The sequence below is a fragment of the Melopsittacus undulatus genome, chromosome 6, assembly GCF_012275295.1.
Source record: "Melopsittacus undulatus isolate bMelUnd1 chromosome 6, bMelUnd1.mat.Z, whole genome shotgun sequence".
Taxonomy (NCBI): Eukaryota; Metazoa; Chordata; class Aves; order Psittaciformes; family Psittaculidae; genus Melopsittacus; species Melopsittacus undulatus.
Window position 1 is genome coordinate 47,617,969 of NC_047532.1, and position 24,576 is coordinate 47,642,544.

The following is a 24,576-nucleotide window of genomic DNA, read 5'->3' on the forward strand; positions in this document are numbered from 1 at the left end:
CACAGGCCATGGCTGAGCAGCCGTTGGGGTGACGGACAGTGTGAGAATCCCCCTGGGAGAACAGGCGCATGTGGCAGGGACTAGCAAACAACATAATGTTCCTCTTGGAATAAAAGCCCGAGGGCACAAGCTCAGTACATATCAAAGTTTTATTTTGTTTCAGGAGGAAGGTTACGCAGAACCATCCTTATGTGACATCGGATATTTTACAGAATGTAGTATCAAAAAAAGAAATATATATATGTATGTATATATAAAAATACCTTGCAGTTACATGACATAACCAAGAGTACAGTTCTTAGCGTGTCTGCAAGTTTAACCTTCCTTAGGCCTTGTGCTCCTCTGCATGCTCTACAAATGGCTTTTTGGGTTATACCAAAATGGCTGAGTGGTTCATTCACTGTTGACTCTGTCTTTGCATGGCAGAACCAAAGGAGGAGGAGGAGGAGAGGTCCAAAAAAGGCATGCAGAGAGGACAGCAAGGCAACTTTTGCATGTGGCTTACAGCTATAGGAGAGCTGTAAGGCAAGTGAAGGAGATTGTCCTTACTGAAGGAAGGCCAGCTGGCCTTAACTTGTTCCTTGGTGGGTTTACTTGTTTCTGTGGATCATGGAGAATGGCTGGGGAGATATGGATACTTCTTGTGTGATAAATGAGCTAGGGTCAGTCTAGAATGGCTCGGACATCTGCAATAGGCCAGTGGATCCTATTAGAACAAACACTAAATACCATCAACAGCCTGTAAATCAGCCAAACCTTAAAAGCAGTTAGAAGGGATGAACTTCTTGAAATAATGAATACACTGCCATGCAGGACTACCCAGGCCCCTAAAAAAGAGGTGGAACCACAGGAAGGACACTTTGTCTGAAATGATTCTGCTGAAAATAAGTATTGCTTTGGTACAGCAGGTGTGATGTTGTCTCATGTGTTGGAAAACTTTCCCTGGGAGGGCTGCTGTGGCTGGAAAACATTCCAAGTGCTAGTCTGAAGGAAGACTGGAGAGGGCTTGAGGTGATAGAGGGCTGGAGAAGTTCTAGTGGCTGGAGGTGAATGTGACAGTGGGTCCAAACCCCACTCCCTGTCTTTGTGTTTTCTGTGGGTCATCCATCCCACATGGTGGGATAAAGGTAGCCCATTTGAGTTGGTGCTGTCTTGGCAGCCATGGCTGAAATTTAGGGCTAACGTGGATACCTCCTCACATCCCTGGGGCCAGATTGACATCACCTGAGATGCCATCAGGCAGGGAGGTTTGTTTGCAAACAAAAATAACAGCAAACCCTCAGGGCTGCCTCAGTACTCCTACCTTGCACAGAAAAAGTGTTAGACAGAGGGGGGGCTGTGAGATCCAGGCCAGCTTGGCTGGGTTTTCTGCACTGTCTGTAGCCTCTGCAGCTCCTGCAATTGCATCTGATGGTAAGATCAGGCTGGAGAGCATGGGTATGGGGACAATTCTCTGTGCAGCCCAAAGCTCTGGTGGCAGGGAAATGCTGCTTCCATTGCTGTGCCTTTGTCCTGGCTCGGAGGGAGGCTCCCCAGGAGTGTGGGTTGAGGTCTGCAGATAGGCAGCACAAGCTGAGGATGCCAGCTGAGATTTTGCCCTTCGCTCCCTTCCTCCAGCTCCCTAGCATTTCCTAGGAGTACAAGAAAAGGGATGCGGGACCAAGCAAAACAAATGATGGGGAGGGCTGGCAAAGGCCTGGCGTGCACTGAGTGTTGTGGCTACTGCTTGCGAAAGACCAGAGTCTGGAGCACATTAAACAGCAACAACAAAAGAAAGGGAGCTGTGGCAGTTGGCTGCTTAGTCACTCATCTCTCCAGCTCCGGGTCTAGAAATGTCCACCTCTCCGAGGAGCCTGTTTTCTTCTCCACCCAGTCCACATAGTTGGAGACTTTAGTGTACACACCATAGACCTGCTTGCTCCCGCACTCCTCCGGGCCACCCCATGAGACCAGCCCTTGGGCCACCCACCTCCGGGTTCCCGGGTCCTGGATAACGAAGGCTCCTCCGCTGTCTCCCAAGCAAGTGTCCTTCCCACCTTCATAGTAGCCGGCACAGAACATGTTCTCAGTCACACTGTAGTTCCCTGACCGTGACTCATAGCTGGTCTTGCACTCTGCGTGCAGCACCACCGGCAGCTTGACGTACTGCAGGATGTCGGACAGTGTCCTCATGCCCGAGCTGATGATCTCGTCCACCGTGATGTTGGGGTTGGAGATACCCCAGCCAGCCACCAGCCCCAGCGTGTTGGGGTGAGGCCCCTCCAGCTCGTGCTCAAACTGGGGCAGGCAGACAGGCATGACATAGTTCCCCATGGTCACCTTCTCCTTCAGTTTGACCAGAGCAATGTCATGGTTGTAGTTCTGGATGTCAAACTCCTCGTGGAGGATGATCCTTTCTACTGTCCGGTTGACAGCCTCCATCTTGTTCCTCACATCGTGAAGGGCCAGGTAGACAGTGACGTGCTCCTTGGAGACGGGGATGACAGTCTTGTCTCGGCGCTGGGAGCGCAGCACGTGGGCAGCTGTCAGCACCCAGGAGTCTGAGAGCAGGGCCCCACTGCCAAACCATTTGTCGTTGGGCACACGGGACATGTCCTCCACCACAATCAGGGCCTGCCAGGGGAAGAAGCCGGGCTCTGCGTTCCGGCCACCAATGATGCGCTTGATGATCCCTGGCAGAGGACGAGCCGGCCGGCCACACACTACAGGCAAAAGGGACAGGACAGTTACTGCCAGCACTTCAGAGCTTCGAGCAGGCTGGACATTACACCTCACTCCCTACACTAACAGGTCTTTGGAGTTAGTCTGGAAAAGGAACACATCTGTCCTCCTGAAGGGTTTTGCTTCCTAAAGTCAACCCCAGCTTCTTTTTTGTTTTCTTTCCCTGATGGAATCATTTCTAGTGGCAGTGGTTTGCCTTCCTGGAAAAGGGGTGGAAAAGGAGGAGCTGTTGCCCACTGGGCACGAATATGGACAGTCAGAACTGCGTACAGCACACTGCGGAGCCTTGGAGGCTTTCATCCAGGGTTAGCTATCCCAAAGCTGTACCAGATCTCCTTACACTGAAGTCAAGCATGGATTCAGCAAAACACGTGAGCCAGGGTAGGACTTCAAGCATGTTAAGAGGTATCAGACCATAGTCTTGGTTCACATCTATGTGATCTGTGCTCCAGATGAGGACACAGTGCTACCAGCTTCCTTAAGAAAGGGCAAGTGGAGGAATCCTTCTGCTATCTCAAAGACTTGGTGATGCTATGACTTCTGCCAAGCCTGGATTGAAGTAAGACAGGGCTGTACTTAGGAGTTGTACAGTTGAGATGGTAGGTGGGGCAAGGACATGGCTTGAAGGCTAGCCTGTACTTTGCAATTCCTCACTTTGCAGTTCAGTTTCTGGAGGGATTTGGCTGGATACACACCACTTCAGAAGCAAAAAGGCCAAATGAGTAATCCTGCATCCTCGATATGCTCTTCCCAGGCCATTCAGCCCCTTGCCTGGCTCCTGCTCAGTGTGCCAAGAAACCCAGGGGAACGCCGTTTGGAGGCGTTCAGAAGAGGACTGAAGCCTGACATCAGCCCAGCCTCGCCCCTCAGTCTGAGATCTCTCATGACATCTGTGGTCTCATGGCCATGGCATTTGCCCTCCCAGAGGAGCTGTGGCTGGGGAAGGCTCTGCTGTGGGATGTTGCTTAGCACCATGGGGTTTACTCTTGCATCTCAAGTCCTCACAGTTCTGGCAGCAAAACCGGCATCCCTCTGCTCAGCTCCTCAACAGATCTAGAATCAATATCTGAAGAGCCCTGACAGGCTGCCTCCAGGAGCTTTATCCAGCTTGCCCTTCTACTGCTGAGAGAGTCCTGTGCTGCAGCAGCTCATGTCCTGGTCTCATCCCTCCACATCTGCAAGAGGAACCCATATCCTCTGTGGAAAGTGCCAGGACTCTGCCTCAATGACGCTTGTGCTTCAAGATGGGGACGCAAAGCCCCACAGGAAGATGGGATTTGGGCTAAAAGTCAGCCCTGCAACCAGGGCAGGAACACCAGGACCTGCTAACATGGATTTGTTGTGGCTGGGGTCTGCTGCTAGGAAAACTGTGACTCCTGCAGGGAGGGGAGGGAGTATGGTGAGTGTCTCTCCATGTGCTCCACTCCCTTGCCTTTCTCAGTGCAGCAAGGAACAGAAAATGTGCTCAGGCAAATAATTCCTGCATCCCAGCCCAGCTGGTCTGCTGCACTGAAGCTTATGGCTGTCCCAGGAAGATGGTTTTAGAGGAAGTGCATCCAGCGAAATATTTATTCTGTTAAATTACATATCAGAAATGCTGACCAGGCTGCAAATGCTCCCACTAATGGCAGCGGCAGGCGCAGAGTGGCCTGGAAGAAGAGTTCCTATTGATGGGGAGGTGGCGTGAGACACAGGGAAGATCTGAAGAGCAGCTGGCCAGCTGCAGCCTGCAGATCCCAATCTCAGGAGAGCATCACCCTCTCTCTGGGATTTTCCATTTTCCCGAAGTCTCTTTTACTTCTGTCACTAATCAGGAGGCCTGGAAGTGGCCCATGAAAGCAGCTATGGCCCCAAAAGTTGTCCCCATATGCTCCCAGCTCAAATTAGTTCAGGCTGAAACATCAAGGAGAGATGCAGGGAGCAGCCACCACAACAAAAGCAGCCACAGCCCTGGTCTCAGACCTCCATGAGATGTAAGGAATCTGAAGGGGTCCCTCCTCTGGCCTTGCAGTCATGCAGTGTGGCTGAGAGCAGATACCCTCCATGGGGCTGAGCCACCTCCCCAGACCCGGGGTGGTTATGGCTGCAGCAGCTCCATGGCAGCTGGGTCCCTGCACCCCTCTGAAGAGCTGCTCCTGCACATCAGACCACAGCTGCACCCAGGGCTGCCTCCAGCCACCCCCCCCCCCCGCCATGGCAGCCAGAGCTGGCCCCATGCTTGGCCAGCCAACATCCCAGGGACTTTTGTTTAATCCCGAATGGGCGCCTGGCCTGGAAACTTGCTGGCTGCAAACATTTCTGCTACTGCTCAAAGGCCTGGGACTTTTCCTTCCCTGCAAAGTGGCTGGGTTTTTGTGCAAGGCTTGGAGAGGTGCTAATTGCTTCTGCATGTGGACACATTGCTAATGGGAGCTGACAGCCAGCGGTGCTGGGCAGGTAATGCTCTGCCCTTGGCTGCAGCCATCTCCAGTGATACTAAGGATTGAACACAGCCAATGGCTCTGTCCTGGGCTCCTGGTTTCATTGACTGTTGGAGTGGGGAGCTTGGGGAGCCCTGACAGATGGGGTGGCTATGACCCACTGCTGCCCTATAACTGACAGAGAGACATGCCCTCATCACTGCTGCCCAGTGCCACTGCTGCACCCTGACCTTCTGGACCAGCTGGGATAGCAGGAGGCCTCTGACCCCACCACCTTCCTGTCCATGCATTGGAGCAGTTGTATATATATACCTAAGGCATATTGCATTGTCACCAGGGAGCAAGATCCCTGCCTAGAGAAACAATATGTCACACCAGGAGGGGAGGCATTCTCTGACCATAGGAACTGGCCACCCCAGCATTAGTACCTGGTAGGCAGGATGGCAGCTTGGTCCCCAGCTCTTCACTCCTCCATACCCCTGATGCATCACATGTGTAAGTGGCTGGAAGAGAGAAAAGCATTAGCTGGGCTGTGGTTCTGGCATGAGGGGGTGTCTTCTGCAACGAGATGTTGGCCAGCTCCCAGGTGCTCTCCCTTTTACACCCTCTGTGCTCCATTCCCCAGGGGCCGTGGCAGCCCTACATCCATGGACACGCCACATCCTCAGTTTCATTGCCTTGAGTTGTCTGGAGGGCTGTGCTGTGCTTTCAGCCTTGGCTGGCAGTGCTGCTCTGGTAATGCTGCCAGTGCCTGTTCTGCTAACGCATGCAGGATGCTGGGACCAGACACATGGGGCCAGCAGGTACTGCAGGGGGGATATAAGCAGGGAGACACGAACATGAGGAAATTCTTTGGCTTTGCATGCTGAGGGAGGAAGAAGAGGTAGAGACCTGGGGTGCTTGGCAAAGCACCTTTTGTTGTCTCTGTGGTTGTGGACCAGGGGTTAAGGGGGAAACTCTGCCATGATCCTACTTCTGTCTCTTTGGCTTTGGCTATGCTGGATGGTTGGGTGCTGGGGTGACGAGCCTTCTGGAGGAGCCCTTTCTGAGACTGTTGGCCCTGCTGTTCTCTGCTGCAGCATCTCCTTTCACAGACACACAGACAATTCCATATGCTGCAGGGAGTGAATGGCAAGGTAAGAAGGCAGAGTGCAGAAGAACAATCACGCTGCTCTGCCGAGGCTGTGAAACATGCAAAGCACCAGGCTGTACTAACTCCCATCCTACCTTGTTGTAGAACGTTATGTGACCAGTCTCATGATCCAGGCATTGCAGATGCAGGGTACGATGTATGTAAGCTACATCCACAGCCTGCTGCTTGCAGAGCACCCTGGAGCAGTCCTCCTAAGCTTCCCCCACTTGCAAACACACACACACATGGCCACGTGCCCACCCGATCATGCCGTGGGGACACAGCCCAGTCCCACTGCTCACCAGTGCTGTTGGGGGCCATGTGGTAGTAGGGGTGCTGGCAGTGGTACTGGATGGTTGCTCTGTAGGTGGTCAGGTTGTTCCTTGAGGAGAAGGTGACAAAGCCATGCTCCAGCTCCGGCGGCGCTTTGCAGTCAGCAACTGAAAGCCAACACAGAAGGGGGGTTGAGCCCTCTGCTGTATCTTGGGTGCCCATCCAGCCAGTGGGCTGTAATGCTGGGCTTTGGCATGTGATGGTGGTCCTATGGGGCAGAATGAGGGCCTGTATAGTCCTGTATCCCATTTCTCTAGGGCACTGTAGGGGGCACAGCCTGACATGGTCTCAGATGGCATCAGGAGGCTATCCCCAGCCAGAGCAGCCCGACCACCTGAGCACGCAACACAACCACCCCACAAAGACGGGGCATGCAGGCAGTAGTGCTGAATACCAACAACACATCTCACCCACAGGCTGTATGGAGAACACCACTTATGCTGGTGGAGAACCCAGCTCTGGGACCCCCTCCTGTGGACTTCATTTAGTGCAACATCTGTGCTATACTGCTGAAAGGGGAAGAAACCTTCTCTGGCAGGTGAGATCCATTGAGAGATGGTCCCAAAGTACGTCATTGCATCTGATATGGGTAATGGTTGGCAGGGAAAAGCAGGCACTGATTCACTAACTTATGCCATGCATCAGGGGAGCTCCTTTATGCACAAGGCTTTGCTGACTGCATGGCCCCATTCCTCCTGCTCTGGGTCTTGCTCACCATCCAGTGCTGATAACCATCTGCAGATCAGGCTAAGCAACCCATGGTCCTGGCTGCCTGCAATGGCAGGGGATGAAGAACACTGAGAGTGTGGCTGAACTGGTCTGGGAGGCCAGAAGATGTTGGTGAGACCTCACCTGCTGCATCCCCCAGGACATGGGCAAGGTTGTCTCTGCTTCACCCATCTCTGGTGTGGGCTCAGGGTTTGATGGAGAAGGTTGCTGTTGCTGTTGCCCTTCCCCATGGCCTCTCCATGGTCCCCTTTCTCCCCCAGATCCCTCACAGTGCCCTGCCCTGCTCAGCCTCTACTCCCAGCATGTCCCCTGAACTGGGTTTGCGCCACCCATCCCAGGAAGAAACCAAGGCTGGGAGGCGGCTCATCCACCAGAGCCATGGAAACTGCAGCTCCCTGCCTTGGGGGCAGTTCACAGCACACCCAGTGATGCTGTACAACCTCCCTCTGCGCTGTCCAGGAACTGGGGTCTGATCCTGCTTGGAGATGTGGTGCTGTGGTGCTGAGTTCTGTCACATTTAAGATGAGAGGTTGAGTAGCAGATGGGTGACTTTGCACATTGCAGGCCCTGTGGATTAGGGATGACGTGAGCTCTGTGGGTCTCCATGTGCTCCAGGATGCAAAGACGTTGGGACAGAAGGAGGAACTTATTACACAATGATGCAGGTTAACTAAGAGAGAATTCACTAGGAGTGGTATCTGGACCAGGGACATGTACTGATGCTCAGGATTGCCTAATTGCTTGGATGAAACGAAACTCTGGAGCTCACTGTTCACCAGGGTCCCCGCCACCCACTGTCAGGACAGCAGGGGTATGTGGGTGCAGCCAAGTTGGGTAGAGGCTCTGGGCACTTGTGCCTTGCAGAGGAGCAGAGGAGGAGATACAGACCCCTCTCCAGACTGAGGGGTCCTTGGCTGAGCTTTCCTGCTCAATTCCCAGGGTGCTTGGGTGCACCGTGCTACTGTGCCATGGTACCAGAAACCATGAGGCATTCATAATGAACTGGGGGATGCTGGGGTTTGCACGAAGGAGGGAATGGATATTGGGGGACTAGCCTGGCTTGCACATCTGCTCTGGGGTCGTTTATAGCTGCAGGGCAGCATCCACTGGCCTGCACAGTGAATCCCCTCCTTTTGTGTCCCCCAGGCCTGCAGCAGGCATGATGCCTGGAGAATGGACTTTTGCACAGAGGTGTTACTCCATTAGTGTCCTGGGTCCTGCAGAAAGGGTGAGCACAGGGAGTTTGTGCCGTGCACTTTTCCAGACTTTTCGTTTGGGAAAGTGGCCATTTAGTATCAGTGTCATTGTAGGAACAGAGAACACATCCCAGGATCCTCCTAGTGAAGCCTCTGGTGCCTTGGGGAGTCAAGGGTGCATGCCCATGGCTCCTGGGGACATGAGCGGGACCAGACATGAAGCTCTGACCTCCCTCAGCTGCAATCAGCTTGAGGCCAGACTGTCTTCACCTCTGCTGGGCCAGCACTGCAAAGAGAAGCAGAGGAGTATCCATCCCCCTGTGCTGGAGCCAGGGCTCAATGCTTGCAGGAAAGGGCTGGTGATGCCAACCCATCCTCCAGACCTCCTTGCCCAGAGGGCTTGAAAGGCACCAGGACTCTCAGAGAGAGAAAAAATGAGTGTTTCTTATTTGTGATGCTGGGCCAGGGAGGAAGGGCAGCGGGAGGCTGAATCTAAACAAGCAACCAACCAACCAGGCGGCCATGCCGCGCTCCTTTTGCAACTGCTGCCTTGAGGGGGGAGCCAGGCTGGCTGAGGCATCTGAATGGAGAGGGAGGGATGCAGAGGACGTGCTGGGAGCTGGTGGCAGCACATGGTCCCCAGGCAGTGGGGCTGGGGCTGGGCAGACACCCTTCCTTGGAGCAGTGTGACAGCAGGGAAAGGGGATTGATGCCAAATTTCCTTCCCCCTCTCGAGATGGAGTTAAGAAAGCACCAGACACAGGGGATTAAGAGCGCCATGCCAGTTAGACAAGCCACAGAGATGGGTTTGGCAGCCGGACCAGGGGCAAAGGGGACATGCCCTGGGTACCGGATAGATCAGAGAGACATTGAGACAGGCTGCCCGTCGGGGCGGCGCAGCCGGCACCAGCCTCAGGCGGCCACTTGCTCCGAGCCGGCTCTTCCCTCTGTCTGGTTGTCGGCTCTATCTGCAGCTGCACCGAAAGCAAAGGGGAAGGAGGAGAGCAGAGAGAAAGCCCAATTAGTAGATGAGCAGAGAGAGGCATGCAGGAAACCCAGCCCCCAAAACATCAGCAATCATTAATGAGAGCCCAGCAAGCCGTGCCAGTGTGCTGTGGGTGCCGGCAGAGCCAGGGCTGTGCCGGGGACCTACTTGCTCTGCTTGCCTAGGGGAGCTTGGGGACAGGGGCTGGGAGAGGCTGTCACGGGTTTGTGTTCAGACTCGCCAGGCCACGGAGCTGGATTTTATCCACCTTGGCTGGGAAGTTTTCTATTTTCTGCATTGTGTTCTAAAACTGTTTTTGCTTGTGCCCTGCCTCTCCCACACATCCTGAGGAGGTGGGAGGCATTGCACTTTGGAGGCCTGAACTGCCCATTTAGGGGCTTCTTGGCTTTCCCCAGAAAATCCTAGAAATTTAGTGTAGTGAGTCATAGGACACAAGAAGGGATCAGTTCCAGCCCGTCTTGAATAATGTAGGTAATCATTTAAAAAATAATACTTCCTGGGATTAAAAATATTTGTTCTTTTTTTCTGGTCAATGCCAATTTTCATCCGGTCACTGTTCAAGCTGGGTAAAATCGATGGGAGACTGGTAGTGAGAGATGTAGGAGTGGGGCTTTCCTTGGTAGGGCAGGGGCATCTCTGACCCCGCAATTTCTAACGAGCCCTTTCAGATACAAATCGATTTAGCAGGTCTGAGAGCCTCACAATTCTCATTTTGAATGAGAAAACATGAATGAAAGCTCCAGAAACGCTCTTCTAAGGTAGGAGTCACAATATCATTAAAAGGAAAAGGATCTGCCCAGATGAGGAGAGCCTGGATCCCAGCATCCCCTTAGAGTATCTCATCCTGCCTCTCCTGGAAGGTCTTGGGACCTTCTCTGGGTGTGCTTGCTGCTTTTCTCCTCTCTGGGACAGCCTCACAGCAGGCTGAGCAGCAGTCAGCACCTTCCTGAGGGCTGGGGGTGTTTGGGGGAAGGGAGAAATGTTTTATTAGGTACATCTGCCAAGCCTGAGCTGAGAGAGGAGCTGGGTTAGATGAAAGAAGAGGTGATGCAAATCATCACCTGTCCTTCCAAATGGCATCTCCTTTCTTCTTCCCTTTTCTCCTGTTTTTAAGGTTTGCAAATATTTGGGCAACTTTTCTCTTCCCTTTCACTTGCCTGAGCAGCACCCAGTTTAGGCTAGTGCCTGGGACCTCTCTAATACTCTGGGTCTTCGTAGCTTCTACTGGGAAGGAAATTTGTACCAGGAATTAATTACCCCAAGTTATGTCAGATTTATCCAACAGACCTGGCTCTCAAGAGCCAGGCTTGCTCTTTCTTTGAGAGAGAGACAGCCAAGCGGCTCGCAAATCAAGTTATACGAGTAATCTAAATAAAAGCACCAACCTCCTGCTTGCGGCATTTGGAGCAAGCCCTGCTGTTATCCAAGAATGAGCCAAAAGAGCTTTGCAGAGTTATGTAGCCTCTCTGGCTGGGTTTGAGTCTCTGAGTAAGGAACTCCACTCTGGCAAGGCAGCTCCCTTTAGCATGAGATTATTTCATCAGGAGGGCATTGGCAGGGTGGGGAAGGGTGTTCTTACTTTTGCAGATAGGGATCTTGTTACTCCACGTCCCATCCTTTAGACACTCTATCTGGAAGGAGTCGCTTTCCAGGTTATCCTGTGCAGAAGATGCCAGCAAAAGAGTTACCATCAATGTACAAGGCAAGAAAATTAACCTTCTGTAAAAAGTCTATTCTTGGTGATTAAGTCAAGCTATATCCAGACTCTCCTGGAAGAGGACTTTTCTAGCTAAATATTGCAATATAATAATAATGAAAATCTTGAAAAGTTTTATTGTTGCCAGCATCTCAGTGACATGCTGAACGCAAAAAACCCTGGAGTCATTTATTCCTATTCTAGGTGCTGGGATGGGTCAGGAGTCAGCTCTGCATGAAGGATGGGGCTGGGAGGAGATCAGAGAAATACCCAGCTCCGTGTTGGAAGTCAAAGCAGGCTACTGGTTTGGAGGGAAGACAGCCACCCCATGAGTCACCCCCACTCCCTGTGGCTCTCAGCTGTTTCCCAGAGAGGGCCTGCCAAAATCCCAGCCCCCTGGACTAGCTGAAGCTCTTCCAAAGTCCCAGAGAACCTCCTGATCTGCAGGGCTGCACAGGAAGCTGAGCCAGAGCCTGCCTAGGTGGAGAGCAGGCATGGGTCTGGTAGCTCCCCCGGGGCTTTTACAGACTTCTTCCCTAGCAGAGGTGCCAAGCCTGGCATCCTGTAGATCGGGTGGCTCTGGAGGAATGCTGGAGGGTGGCTTGGGAAAGAGCCATCTCCTCTTTTCCTCTGGAAAGCAAAGTTAGTGGCTCTCAGAGGAGCCTTATTCCTTGCCGCTAGGAATTGGGTCATTTGTATGTGGATGACATTCACTCTCCCAGAGATGCGATGGCTTTGGGAGGAAAGATCCCACTCTTTCCTACCCAGGTGCCCAGCTCCACACGGTTACCCCATACCTTCAGTACTTTGTATCCGGTGTTGCAGCTGATGACAACCTGGTCTTTGAAGGTGTACTTGGCTTGGGAAGGCTCAATTTTCCCATTGATTGGCGGTTGCACCAGTGGGCATGGGTTTCCTTTGAATAAAAAGCAAATGAAGCAAAACAAAATTCAGCTGAATCAATGTCAGGAAGTGGAGTCCCAGCTCTGCCACCCAGTTCATGTGGCACAGTCTAACCATCCCTGCCCTGCTCTTGCTGTTAGCCTACACTGGCTTGGTCAGCTAGACTCTTCTGGAAGGAGTGGAGGCTCCAAGTCTTTCCTCTAGTATGCAATACCCTGGCTTTGGGCAAACCCCAAATTATTAGCCCAAATATTAGCTGGGAGCTAATAACAGTAGCTTGTGCAATTATCTGCCCAAATACGCTCTGCTTTGCAATGTGGTCTTGTTTCAAGGCTCATCTTGAGTAGGGAAAAAATAGAAAGGAGGTTTCTTGTTATTTTGTTCCTCTCCTCATGTGATTTCTGGAACAGACTCTTTCTGGAGACGGGATCATAGACCACCAAATTCATGTTCTCCACCTGCAGGGTTTATAAAGCCCTTCCCATTGCCCAAGCCCAGCAAACAAAGGAAAACATCAGCAGTTACCAATTGCTGTGTATGACAGCTTCCAGCCCCTGTTCTCTCCAGAGTTGTCACTGTGGAAGAGGATCTGAACACTATTGGTTTGGGTTTCAATGCGTCCTGGGGACTTCTCTCCACAGAAAGGGCCAAACTCCCTATTTCCAGCTTTGATCTGCCAAGGCAAAGAAGAGTGGGTGGTTTGAGGGGATCTTTGATCCCTGAGGACTGCATCACCCTGAGGCTGGCTAACAGATGGGGCTGTGGTGGGGTCAGTGGGGCTTAAGCACCATGTGTTGGGAGCATGTGAACTGAAAGAAGGTCACTATTGGCTGAGAGGGTCAAAATCAGATGTGGTAAGAGACATGAGGTCAATTGAGCACTACTGTTTAGACAAGGGTGATTTTGGTCCCATCACCAGGGCACTGGGGAAGTGACAGGAGTGTGGGATGGAAGAAGTGTGCAGAGCCCAGCTCACCTTGATGTAGTCATAAGGACAGGTCACCTCAGGGTGGTCTTCCACATCGAAGCTGTCCTCAAAGCTAAGGGTAATGAAGAAACCATCCTCCAGCTTGATACGGTATAGGCAGTCCGAGCTCTTGGGGTAGGGGCTGGGGAAGTCGGCGCTGGTGACCACCCCGCTCCTCTGGGTGTACAGGTTATCGCTGCACTCCACTGAAACACAGCCATGGCTCTCTCAGGACCCTGCCAGCCACATCCCAGCCCTGACCACTCTCAGCAGCCCTCCCAGTGGACTGGGGTCTGCTGGACTGAAATATGGAACTGGGCAAAGGCGTCCTCACACAGCCAATCTCCAGATAGTCCCAGGCAATCTACATGATGCAGATTCAGAGCTAAGACTAAACCTTTTAATGTCTCTGACTTTGGGAAGCACAGCCCATAGGAGAAACCACATCTCCTTTCCCTCCAAGAGAACTGCAGGCCTTAGGCACTGTCCAGTCCCATGCTATTGGTGTGTAGGGGAAGAGGCAACTTGCCTGCTCTGGCAGCAAAATAGGGCAGTTTTGCCTGTGTTTGGTAGGTCTGTTGCCTGCTCAGGGACCCCTTTGCATGACCATCTCCATGTCCGAGCTGTGCCTAGGCAGTACCTTTGCAGGTCCTGTTGTCGGAATGGAGGATGTAACCGAACCTGCAGGAGCAGTAGTACCCGCCAATGTAGTTGTGACAGTAGTGGTCACAGGCCAGCTCCTCATCGCTTTTCTCCAGGCACTCATCCACATCTAGGATGGAGATAACAAGGAATGGAGGTCACCGTGCAGCCCTTCACATGTCACTCCTTGTGGTGACATTTGCCACAACACTGAGAAGGTAGTTGTCCCATATGGCCCCCAGTGAGTCCCATATGACCCAAGGGCTGCATACCAAGGACTCCTCTTGCTAAGTTTCCCAAGTTTGGCCTGGGATATGATCCTAGCAAATTTATTTTGCCACCCTAGGAGACTGGTCCTGCAAGCTGAACTTCTTCTTACCCACGGCAGTGTAATGGGCATCAAAGCCGGTGAAGCGCTCCTCATTGGAGAAATCAGACCTGAAAGTGAGCCCCATGTAGGGCCCCGGGGACAGGATCACTTGCTGGCCAGGAGCCTGCTCAGTGTCTGTGGTCTCCCTGCCGCAGAAGGTTGCCAGCTCCTGGTCCTCAGCTTCAATCTGTTAGCAGAAAGAACGGGTGAGTGCTTCGCAGGGCTTGGATGTCCGCAAGCCAGAGAGCTTTCCTGCAGGAGGTCAGGCTTGGAGTCATGCTCTGCCCCTCAGAGCTCACATCTCTGCCTGTGCTTCCCCAGACTGCTCGCTGCCAGAGCTCTGCAGTATCTCTGTGGGACAGGTTGCCTATTCAGCAGCCTTTGACAGCCACAGCCTAAGGATGCAGCTCTGGTACCCTGGGTGCCTTGGCCCTTCCCAGACCACCTGTAGAACAGCAATTTCCAACCATTACTGCTGCATCCACCTCACCTTCTGAAGGCAGTCACGAACTCTGCCTGATCTGCCCAGAGCTTCAGAAACAGGTGATGAGAGCAGGCAGCATCTGGGATGTAAGGAAGATCTGGGGAGTGTAAGGGGAGGATGCAAGGAGGGAGCCTGTTTGGGAAGTGGGGTGAGGACATAGGCAGGTGGTGGGAAGAAGGGGTGTGAAGATCAGCCCTGAGTGTCATTCCCACTCAGAGCTATTGGCACCTGAGACTCTTCCCCTCACCTCCTCCCTTGGCCCAAACACTGATATGTGCGGCAGCGTCTGCATGAGGGCTGTGCTGCTTGGGAAGGCACTTGGGACCCCACAGAAGCTGCTGCACATAGGCTCTGTATCAGCTCAAAACTGGAGCTGTAATTTGGGTGGTGCTTCTGTCCCCTGTGCTGGCTTAGATCAGCTGGGTCTTGTCCCTGCCACCCAGGGTCCCTGTCTGGCTCCAGACCTCCTTTGGACTCCAAGCCATGCATCCAAGAGGGCTACAGGAGGGCATCAGTGGGCCAGTGTCTCATGTTGTCACTTCAGCATGCTCACTAGTGTCTATGTGCATTCCTTTAACCACAGCCTCACCTGTGCCTTAAAGCACTGTAATCCCTGCAGAAAACCCTCCAGTTTTCCCTGGAAACCCCCTTTCTTCTTTTTTCCTTGCCATTTTCTCCAGGACCATTTCAGCATTGACCCCCACTCATCCTGTACATCTCATCTCCAGCCCCTGTCTCAACCATAACCTCTCCCAGCTGGTTCCCAGCATCCTGCCTGCTTTCCTCCAGGAGATATGAATATGAATAACCCCTAGTCTGAGGAATGCTATGAACACCACCACAGCAGCCTGCTGCCTCTGGTGCCAAGCCAATGCTATTGAGGCCATTATGAAGCGTGCTGTCCTCCAGCACATGCCTGGGGAAAACAGCCGCCTGCTCTGGGACCCATGGCATCCCAGAGGTGTTGAAACACCATGCCCAGCTTACATGGCCTCAGAGGCAAGACTCTCCTCTGGCTTCATTCCTGTTGCCTGGAGACCCTCAGGATGTGCTGGCTGGGGAGGGTCTGGGGCTGAAAGAGAAATTTCCCAGGGCTGAACAAGCAGGCGGAAACTCGCTCACACCAGGGAAAGCCAACATGGAAATGGCAACTCAGCATGCCTTGACATTGCCTCCAGATATTTTCCATCGTCTCATACAAGCTGGAGCTGGCCAGAAAAGAGAGAGACTTTCCGATGATAAATTTTGAGAATTTGGAGAAAAACCATGTGCCTGCATTGGGACAAAAACCCAATTGAATTTTAGTTTTTTTGTGTGAAGCAGTGTTCTGGAAAAAAAAAAAAAAGGAAAACAAGTAATTTGGGATCCATCTGGTTTCAATCCCTTTGCAATATACTGTGGTGCTTTAGAATTTCTTTTATATTTGAAAGAAAGCTTGTTTTGAAATGAAATAGTGTTTCAGACTGACAAACGGGAGCACCATCACTAAAACCAAAGGAAAACGGCATTTGGCCCCATCGTGCAGTCTTGGCTGCGCAAGCACGCGGCATGCAGCCTTTTGTGCAGGAACTGCTTTTTCTTAAGGGAAGCTGTGGGAAGGAGCAATTTCCAGCCAGCTCCTCTGTGCAGGGCTGGTGGCTGTCACCTCTGCAGGGACACATGGACCATCATGTGAGCTCCCATCCCTCTCCTCCAGCCCTGGTCGGTGCTGGACCTGCAGTGCAGCATCACTGAGGCACTGAAAAACCTCCCCTGGTGCCCAATGTCTTGGCTTAAGGATGCTCCTGCCATGTGGCCACCCCCAACACTGCCACCAGCATCCCTGGATACAGCCCCAGATCGGCAGGATGAGGCCCCCGGAGCTGTGGTCTCCTTGATGAAGGTATCCAAGGCCTCTTATCTGTGATGGGTCCCATGCCCCGAGCCACAGGGAGCAGAGGCAGCCCTCCAGCAGTAAACTAAACAGAGAGGTCATCATCCCTGGTTAATATTTGGTGCTGCTGCTGAGGACTGTATACTTTTTTTGTAGATCATTTACATCCAGCGAGCAGGCTGGTAATTAAATCCTGGCTGTTTGTTTGGAGTTTCTCCCTCTCGGGTCACGATGTCGACGTTTTCACTAGAGAAGATGTGTCCCTGAGGGAAATATCAATTGCCGCAGAGAAATTCCCTATAAAAATACACTGAAAGAATCCTCCTTTGAAAAATAAAATATAGTGACACTCTCGTGCCTTAAATTTACCCTTGCCACTGCCTCTTGCCGTCTGCCCTGTTTATGCCTGCCTCCTTATTCTCTTGTTATGATTTCTGCCCCTCTGGATGGAGGCAGATGGGGGTCCCTCGCTGGCTGTGGCTCTGTCCCCCTGCATTGTGGCTTGGGTTGTGGCTAAAAGATATGGTGACCCAAGCCATGTGTTCCCCTCTGTCCCATATTGATTTCCCCCTTTGGGGCAGGAGCTGGGGTGCTGCCCTGGGCTATGAGTGATGATCCAGAGATGCCTCCTGCAGCGGGTGGGTTAACACAACACCAGGAACACCAAGGGGAATTTGGCTCCTGCGGTTCAGTGTCTGCTGCTGGAGAGGAGCAGGCCGCCGGCAATACGGAAACGCAGCCGCCACCCCCCCGTCCAGTCCTCCAGGAATGCACTAATTGGACTGATGCAGGCCAAACATACCACTTGTAATATATATAAATGGCTCATTAGGCAGAGAAATCACAGTGCTGGGCTGAAGACACTGGGAACATGACATGGGGAGGATACACTCAGAGACGGGGAAGGGCATGAAACAGCCCCTGTCTCACTGCCTCACAGTTAGAGTGCACACAAGAAACCAACATGCAGATGAATGGGGTGTTTTTGCAAAATGACTGATGCTGCTGTTGACTGTTGGATTTCCAAGCAGGGATGAGACAGGAGCCTCCATCTATGCCTCCTAAAGATCCTCTCCCCGACATGCATGCATCCTCCTCCTGATAGATGTTAAGGGTCCTTTTATGTGCAAACATGCACCTCAATTTCCACAGGAACATACATGGCAGCTGTGCCATGGGGGAAAGCGGAGGATGCTGGTTTCCCCTGCTGTGGACTTGGCTCAGTGTCTGGAGACCATCCCCTCCTGTGGGCTGCTGCACCCACATAACCTGGTTTCTTTCCTTCCTGGGGAGGTGCAATGAGAGCCCAGGCAGGATGGTGAGGTGCTGATGGAGCTGCTGGTCCACAGCTGTGCAGGGGGTGGCGGGTACCACCACACTCTCTGCACAGAGCCAAAAGTATGGGAAAGGTGAACAGCAAAGCCCTAGATCCTCCCAGCTGCCTCTCAGGATTTGATATGCTCCTTCTGGGGCTCCATTCCACTGGGGCATGGATTACCCCCTGACTGAGGCCCATCAGAAAATGCTCTTCTTCTGACCCTCCCCCAGTTCATGCTAACTCCCCATTTGTGCCCTTTACCCCTCCTTTGAGCAGAGGAAGGTGTAAATGGGTCCTGTGCCGTCTTCTCAGAGCCCCAGGCTGGGCATGCACTGCCCTAAATGCAGCATCGATCTCCCTCCCTGCCCCTGCATGGCCCCTGTCAGCATCAAATGCTACATTGAGCACCGAATGCTGCTGAGTGCTCAGAACATCATGGCACGCAGTCCTACCCCATGGGAATCACCCGTGGCAGGGGATGGCACACTGTGAGCCCAGGACACTGCATGCAAAGCTAGTCTGCTATGCACCCTAAACATTGTGCCAAACCTCAGGGGGATGCTGCTCCATCACATCACATCACATCACATCACATCACATCACATCACATCACATCATCACATCACATCACATCATCACATCACATCACATCACATCACATCACATCACATCACATCACATCACATTACATCATCCTGCTCTTCTTCCCTAGCACTGCTTCCTGGGGTGGTGGCACTAGCTGATGCTCTGCCTGCAGCCCTGTCTTCCCAGTTTGGATCAGACCCCTGTTTTCCTCTCACCATCCCCTCACTGTGGCTGGCAAAAACTGCCTCCTGTGCTCAGCTGGACCTCTGGCCAACAGCAAATTTATTGCAGCCATTGGTTTTGCCTAAGATGCCTGGCCAGCTCCTTGGCACCCACACATGGGGTTAGTAGGAGTCCTGTCTGCATGAGCACTGGATGGCACAGATCCTCCCTGGGACACAACCAGGTCTCAAGCATGTGCCTCCATGAATCAGCACTCAGTGATAGGGATCCAGGTGAAGAGATGCAACCCTACGAGCACTGTGGGCCATCAAAGACTTGCCATGGTCTAACTGGGGAAAAACCTCTCACTATAGGTCCCACCTTCACTTCAACCAAGTAACTGGTCCCAAGCTGGCTGCCAATCCCTCAGGGGTTGATTTAATACCAGGGCTTGACTGAGCGATGTGCACAACCTCATGGACAGGACCCTAGGCTCAGATCTCCCTAATAAACCTGGGGATTTACTCATGGAGGCCCCTCAGAAGTCAGAATTTCATCTCCCATCTCTGATGCTCCACTGTGACTTCATCTCCCAGCTCCCTGCCACAACACTCCTCAGTGGCGCTAGTCAGGTCACTTAACCCAATTTCCCAGTCACCGCTGTGGCTTTTGGTGTGCGCTGGGCCAGTGCTGGAGAGTTGGGTACAAAAGCACTCAGTGCTGGGTGACACCAGAAAGGAGCTGGGCAAACCACTGTGAGGCCCCCTGCAAATGAGGAATGCCCAAATCAGCTCTCTGGGGACAGTGATGAGCTGGGGAGAGCGTACGGAGGAGCATGGCAGAGGGCAGGAGCCAAAAGGCCAGCACAGATGATAGCTCCTTCTCCATACCCAGGACCTGGCATGTGGCTGAGGGCAGCCATCCACAACCTGGGGAGAGGCTGTCTCCAACTGGTTTCCCAAGGCAGTCTATGGCTGATGTTTCTTACCTGTATGGGGCTTCTTCGGGTGGATATTTTGGGGTGGCTGTTCCTCCTGGCTCACTTCCTTACTGAAGTACCCCTCTCTGCCATCTGTTTGCACAAACAAGCTTCCTGACCTATAAGCATTTCTTTATGAGCCATGATCTTTTTATATATACATGCAGGCACACATATGCGTGTGTATATATATATAAATAAACAGCTATTGTTTTAATTAGCCATTGTTTCAGAGCTCTGGAAACTGTTCTCTTCTGAAGACCACCCTGAAGGCAGAGATCTACGTGGGTTTACAGCTCAGCTTGGCTTGAGCTTGCCACTCAGAATGACTTTCCACACTGCTTGAGAACTTGGGTGTATAGGCAGCCAAGGAGATACGGAAAGCAAAGGCCAGGGCATAGCACCTTTCTGCCTATCCTGAGCTGGACCCCCACCTTGTGTTGGAGCTGTTCAGCCCTTATTTTGACCTCCTTCTTATGGCAGACGAGATGATGAAGACCCTGATGGAGACCTCAGTAAGACCATTGGTCAGAACAAAAAAGAAGGTGTTTCTTCACACACACACACAAAGGCATATAATCACATATTTAACCTGTGCTGCTCTCCCCTAGAGGATGCTGCAGAGATTAAAAAAAAACCCATGAGTTCAGAAAGCAATGGTAAAAGTTCATGGAGGAAAATCCACTGAGCACCATCTAACACAGAGATGTGTTCTGTGGCTTTCTGAGCATCTTCACTGGGACTGACAGAGTATTACAGAGAAGCCCCTATGTGTGTTGGCTCTATCCTTATGTTCTACAGCCATGCACTGTTGGCCTCAGTCAAAGAGCAGGATGACACTTTTTATGTCTTGCATTGATGCAGACAGAGGCTGGGCACACAAACAAAGGGAGGAAAATCGCCACGGAGTCATTTGCTGCCCTCCTTAACATTTTCTAAACTGGTGGTTTAGCATCATCAAGATTGGACCCCTACCCAGCAGAGTAGCCTATGGGTCTCCCATAATCCATCCATTTTCAGCACTTTTCAAGTGTAATTCTGTGGTGAAGGCTCCGCAAACTGAGTTATAGCCCCAAGCAATTTTATGCAGCTCAGATCTAAATCCCTGTGAAAAATACCGCCTTCTTATGGAAATCCAGCGGCAGGGAGAGCTACGGTGCCAAGTTGGCATCATGGCTGAATAACAGGGAGCATTATGAAAAAGGAAAAAAGAGCAGGGGGTGAAGGGTGGGAGGAGGGGTAAAGCCTGGAATGGGGAAAGTTTCCAAGAAATCTGCTCCTTGAGCTTATTGGGTTTTTAAAGCAATATATCTCTATATATGTCCCTGGCCCTTGTGCTTGGAGAAGATCCAGGAGAAGCAGAAAGAACTAATCAAACCTCAATGAGAGCTGTTAGTAGCAGAATGAATGCCAGCACAAAGGGGAAATTAAAGCAGCGAACAACAAATTCTAGAGGAAAAAAAAATACAAATGTTTGCTTTGTTTTACTAGGGCAAGAATAAAATAATAATTTCAATTAGCTGGCAGCTAGCACCAGGGCTGAGCTCTGTGGTTCCAGACCTGGTGGCAAGCTCTACCTGCCTCTGTGTGAAGGAGCAGGGTGAGGCTTGTGCCAGGCAATGGGGTGAGGCGTGTTCAGCCAGGCAAACCTAGAAAGCACCTGTTTGCTATGCTGGTCTGCTAGAAAGCACCAGACCTGCCCAAGTTCAAAGGTATGGAGAACTCAGGATTGTCCTGGATACAAAGGAGGGCTTTGTTTGGAAAGACATGTGGTGCAAGAGGCAAGGGTGCTCTGTGGCACTGCAGTGTGTAACCCACCACAGTTTCTGATGGGTTTCTGCCCAGCAATGAAGCAGACTGAAATCTTCTGTGGTTTGGCCTTGAGAGGCCCCTGGCAGCCTCCACAGCTTGTTTGTGCTGCAAGTATTTGTCAGTAGTGGCCCCGAAATTTGTATCTCAGCTCTGAAATGGATTTGCATTAAACCAAAGAGAGACGTTGGGTCTGTGCCCTGCAGCTTGTGGGGGGCTCTGCTTGCAGGAGAGCAGCCTCAAGCTCAGGTCTAACCATTAGGGTTAGACCATCAGGTCTAACCCCTTTAGCATCTCCGGGGGCTGGAAAGGGTGTCTCAGGAGCCTGCAAGCTGCAGCCAGAGATGCAGGCTGGCTGCAAGGTGCACCCACGGCCATGGACTAGCAAAGAGTGCCCATCTCAAGGATCCTCCTTGAACGTGGCTGGTTTCAAAGTGGCACAGGCTGGGGGTTTAGCCACAGGAGTTCATCAGCCATGGGTGTGTAAATCCCATTGGGTCCAATGGAAATGAGGTGGCCAAATATTTTCAGAAATCTTGTCCTCTGTGTGTAAGTTCTGCATCTGGTGTCCCATTCACTGTTAGCTCGGTAGTATGTTGTCCCCTGGACTGACAACTCCTGTGTACAGTAAATGGGAAAAACTGGCTTGTTCCCAGGTTTTCCAGCACTACCCTCTCTTAGCTGGCCAAACAGGTCTCCTGTCTACCCACCATCTGCCCATGATATCACAGCTCACCTTCACATAATCGTATTCACAGAGGTAGGAGGACTCCAAGTCAAAATGCATGAAGTACAGCTTGATTTTAAATCCGTCAGGCACAGAGATGTTCCATGTCACTTCCGAGTCACTGGGATAGGAATCTGGGAAGTTGGGAGACTGGATCTCCCCAAACATGTCCGTCAGCTCAATGGCTTCCACTGTATAGAGCAGCAAGGCACAGAAGGCCCATGTCATAGGGTACCTGAAAAACATATGTGAGGAGATGAAATGAAACTCTGGCAATGCCAAAACCTGTTGAGGTCTCAAGCAGGTTGAGTAAGGTCACACACTCCAAATGTCTGGGAGAGGAGGTGCAGCACTCTTCCACCAGAAGCAACCCCTCTGCCAATCTGCAGAGAGGTGGAAGTGAGGGTGGAAGCTACATGTGTACCGTTTGAAAGGTGGATGATGCAGATGCCACACAGGATGCAAAGGCACATCCACAGTTCTCAGCCCCAGGCACAACCATGAGCTTGGTATTTTTCATACTTCTGGGAGCAGCAGCCACTGGCAACAGGTCCTTTAATTAATGGGGCTCTGAGGGGCAAACCTTCATTTAATGGAAGAATAAACATAAGGATGCTTAATAAAGTAATGATGCTTTCTAAATCAGTTTAATGAAAGTATCATGGCAATAACTGCTAAGTATCATCATTATCACTTTGCTCATCCTGCCAAATTGGGATTGTTGGCTCTCAATAAGCAGCACACATCTTTGAAGCTAGGCAAGGATGGACTGGGTCCCCAGCAGTGCAACCCAGCATGTTACGCTCCACTATCCTCTTTTCTCCACTATCCTCTTTTCTCTCTTCTTTCCTCTTCTCTTCTCTTCTCTTCTCTTTTCTCTTCTCTTCTCTTCTCTTCTCTTCTCTTCTCTTCTCTTCTCTTCTCTTCTCTTCTTCTCTTCTCTTCTCTTCTCTTCCCTTTTTTTTCCTCTTCTTTCTCTTCAGTTCTTAGGGTACACTCACCCCATATGGAGAAGCACACAGAGGTTGAGATCCTTAGAGATCTTTTGTCATCAAACTCAGCTTTTAAAAAATCTCAGCCTGAAGAGTTTGTCCCAACTTTGCCAACGTTCTTGTCCCAGAGGAGGGCAGAAAGGACAGGTAAATCAGTGGCAGTTCACCTGACCTTGCACCCCCCTTGAGCTTCATTTGAGCATGAAAGCGAGCATAAACCACGTGTTTCTCTGTGAGAGGTGAGAACACTGACTGTGCTGGAGGTCCAGGCACCAAAGCCGGTGCCATTGCATGGGATTCAGAAAGAGGAGCAGACCTCTGGCACTTTACACCCAGTGGAGTGCAGAAAGGAAAAGAAACATGCAGGAAATTAGAGCCATTAAAGATGGAAAGTTTTGCTTTCTAAAAAGGTACTAAGGCCTGGCAAAGACTTGTAGGTGTGTATTACAGGCACTGGAACTGCTCACATGTACGTGTACACCTGGTTTCAAAATCAGACTTGATTTGCATATGCTGGTGAGGAAATTAAAGCAGTTAATGGATTATTTTTAACCTGTGCTCTTTCAAAACCAGGACAGTAGATTTCTGGGACTCATTTGTGTAGTTCCATCACTTTTCTCAGCTCTTCATTACAAACCAAAGTTAATAGGAGCTGAGAAATTTGAATTGATTTTTCTTTCAAGCACAGTGAGGTTGAACATGCCTTTTTTCTGACAGCTTTTCTGAAGCCACAAAAATGTGTGAAGGGAAAATCTGTTTCTTCTCTGGACAGGGTACATGCATGGGGCCGGATACGTGGCTGGTGAAAATGGGCATCTCCTCCTCAACCTGAATGGGCTGTTCGCTGGTGCAACTCCCTGCTTTCCCTTTAAACAGGGGAGGCAAAACAATACCAAACTATTTTCCCATGCCAGGAAAATCTTAATCTGACCTAAAAGTGATAAATGACCATGGTGTGCACAGAAACCTGAAGCCCTTGCAGCGTGTCCAGCCTCTCTCGCACCTTTCGTCCATGGACCATGGCAGAGCAGTATGCCCCGGCTGCATGCCTATCACCCGAGGATTCCTTGAGCTCTGCCGGGATGCTGGCACACAAACCGGGCTGCAGCACGAAGCCGAGGCATGAGCAACGCCTGGTTCGCTTGCAGATGGGGAAACCAAAGCCACGGTCATCAGAGGGAAAACCTTCCCCAGCGGGATGGCCCCCCTGCTTGGCCGTGCCCCGAAACCACGGCATGCGGGAAGCCGGGGTCAGCCCGTTGCGAAGGTACTCACCTCATTTTGCTGCTAGGAGGGTTTGCTCGTGGGTTTGGTGTGAAGGATTGACGATTGGTTTGCAGGGGACGGCTTTGCCTCCTCCCGAGTGCTCCGCTGTCCGCCTTATCTCTGTCCGGAGATTTGTGAGCGTGTGTGCGCCTATGTGTGTGTGCGTCTGGAGCTGTCTGGCATTTTCCATGCAGGTCACGCCTTCCCCTGCCTGCAACCGTTCCCCACATCCCCACAGGCACGCAGACAGACCTGCCTGCATTGGA

At 51.7% G+C, this 24,576-nt stretch overlaps 1 protein-coding gene across 2 annotated transcripts; it reads right to left on the reverse strand.

Annotated features, from left to right (window-relative positions):
• Positions 1-131: 131 nt before the first annotated feature.
• On the reverse strand, positions 132-24,576 carry MASP1 (MBL associated serine protease 1). 2 transcript variants are annotated; one of them, XM_005142314.4, is made up of 11 exons: positions 24,320-24,576; positions 22,062-22,287; positions 14,125-14,302; positions 13,744-13,875; positions 13,113-13,309; positions 12,662-12,809; positions 12,031-12,149; positions 11,117-11,195; positions 6,576-6,713; positions 5,570-5,644; positions 132-2,702 (listed from the first exon to the last, which is right to left on the reverse strand). In XM_005142314.4, exons 1-11 carry the CDS (start codon positions 24,538-24,540, stop codon positions 1,807-1,809), a joined length of 2,409 nt encoding a protein of 802 aa, XP_005142371.3. In that variant the 5' UTR covers positions 24,541-24,576; the 3' UTR covers positions 132-1,806. The 2 variants fall into 2 exon arrangements, with proteins under 2 accessions (XP_005142371.3, XP_033919760.1); XM_034063869.1 differs by lacking the exons at positions 132-2,702; positions 5,570-5,644; positions 6,576-6,713 and adding an exon at positions 9,299-9,505.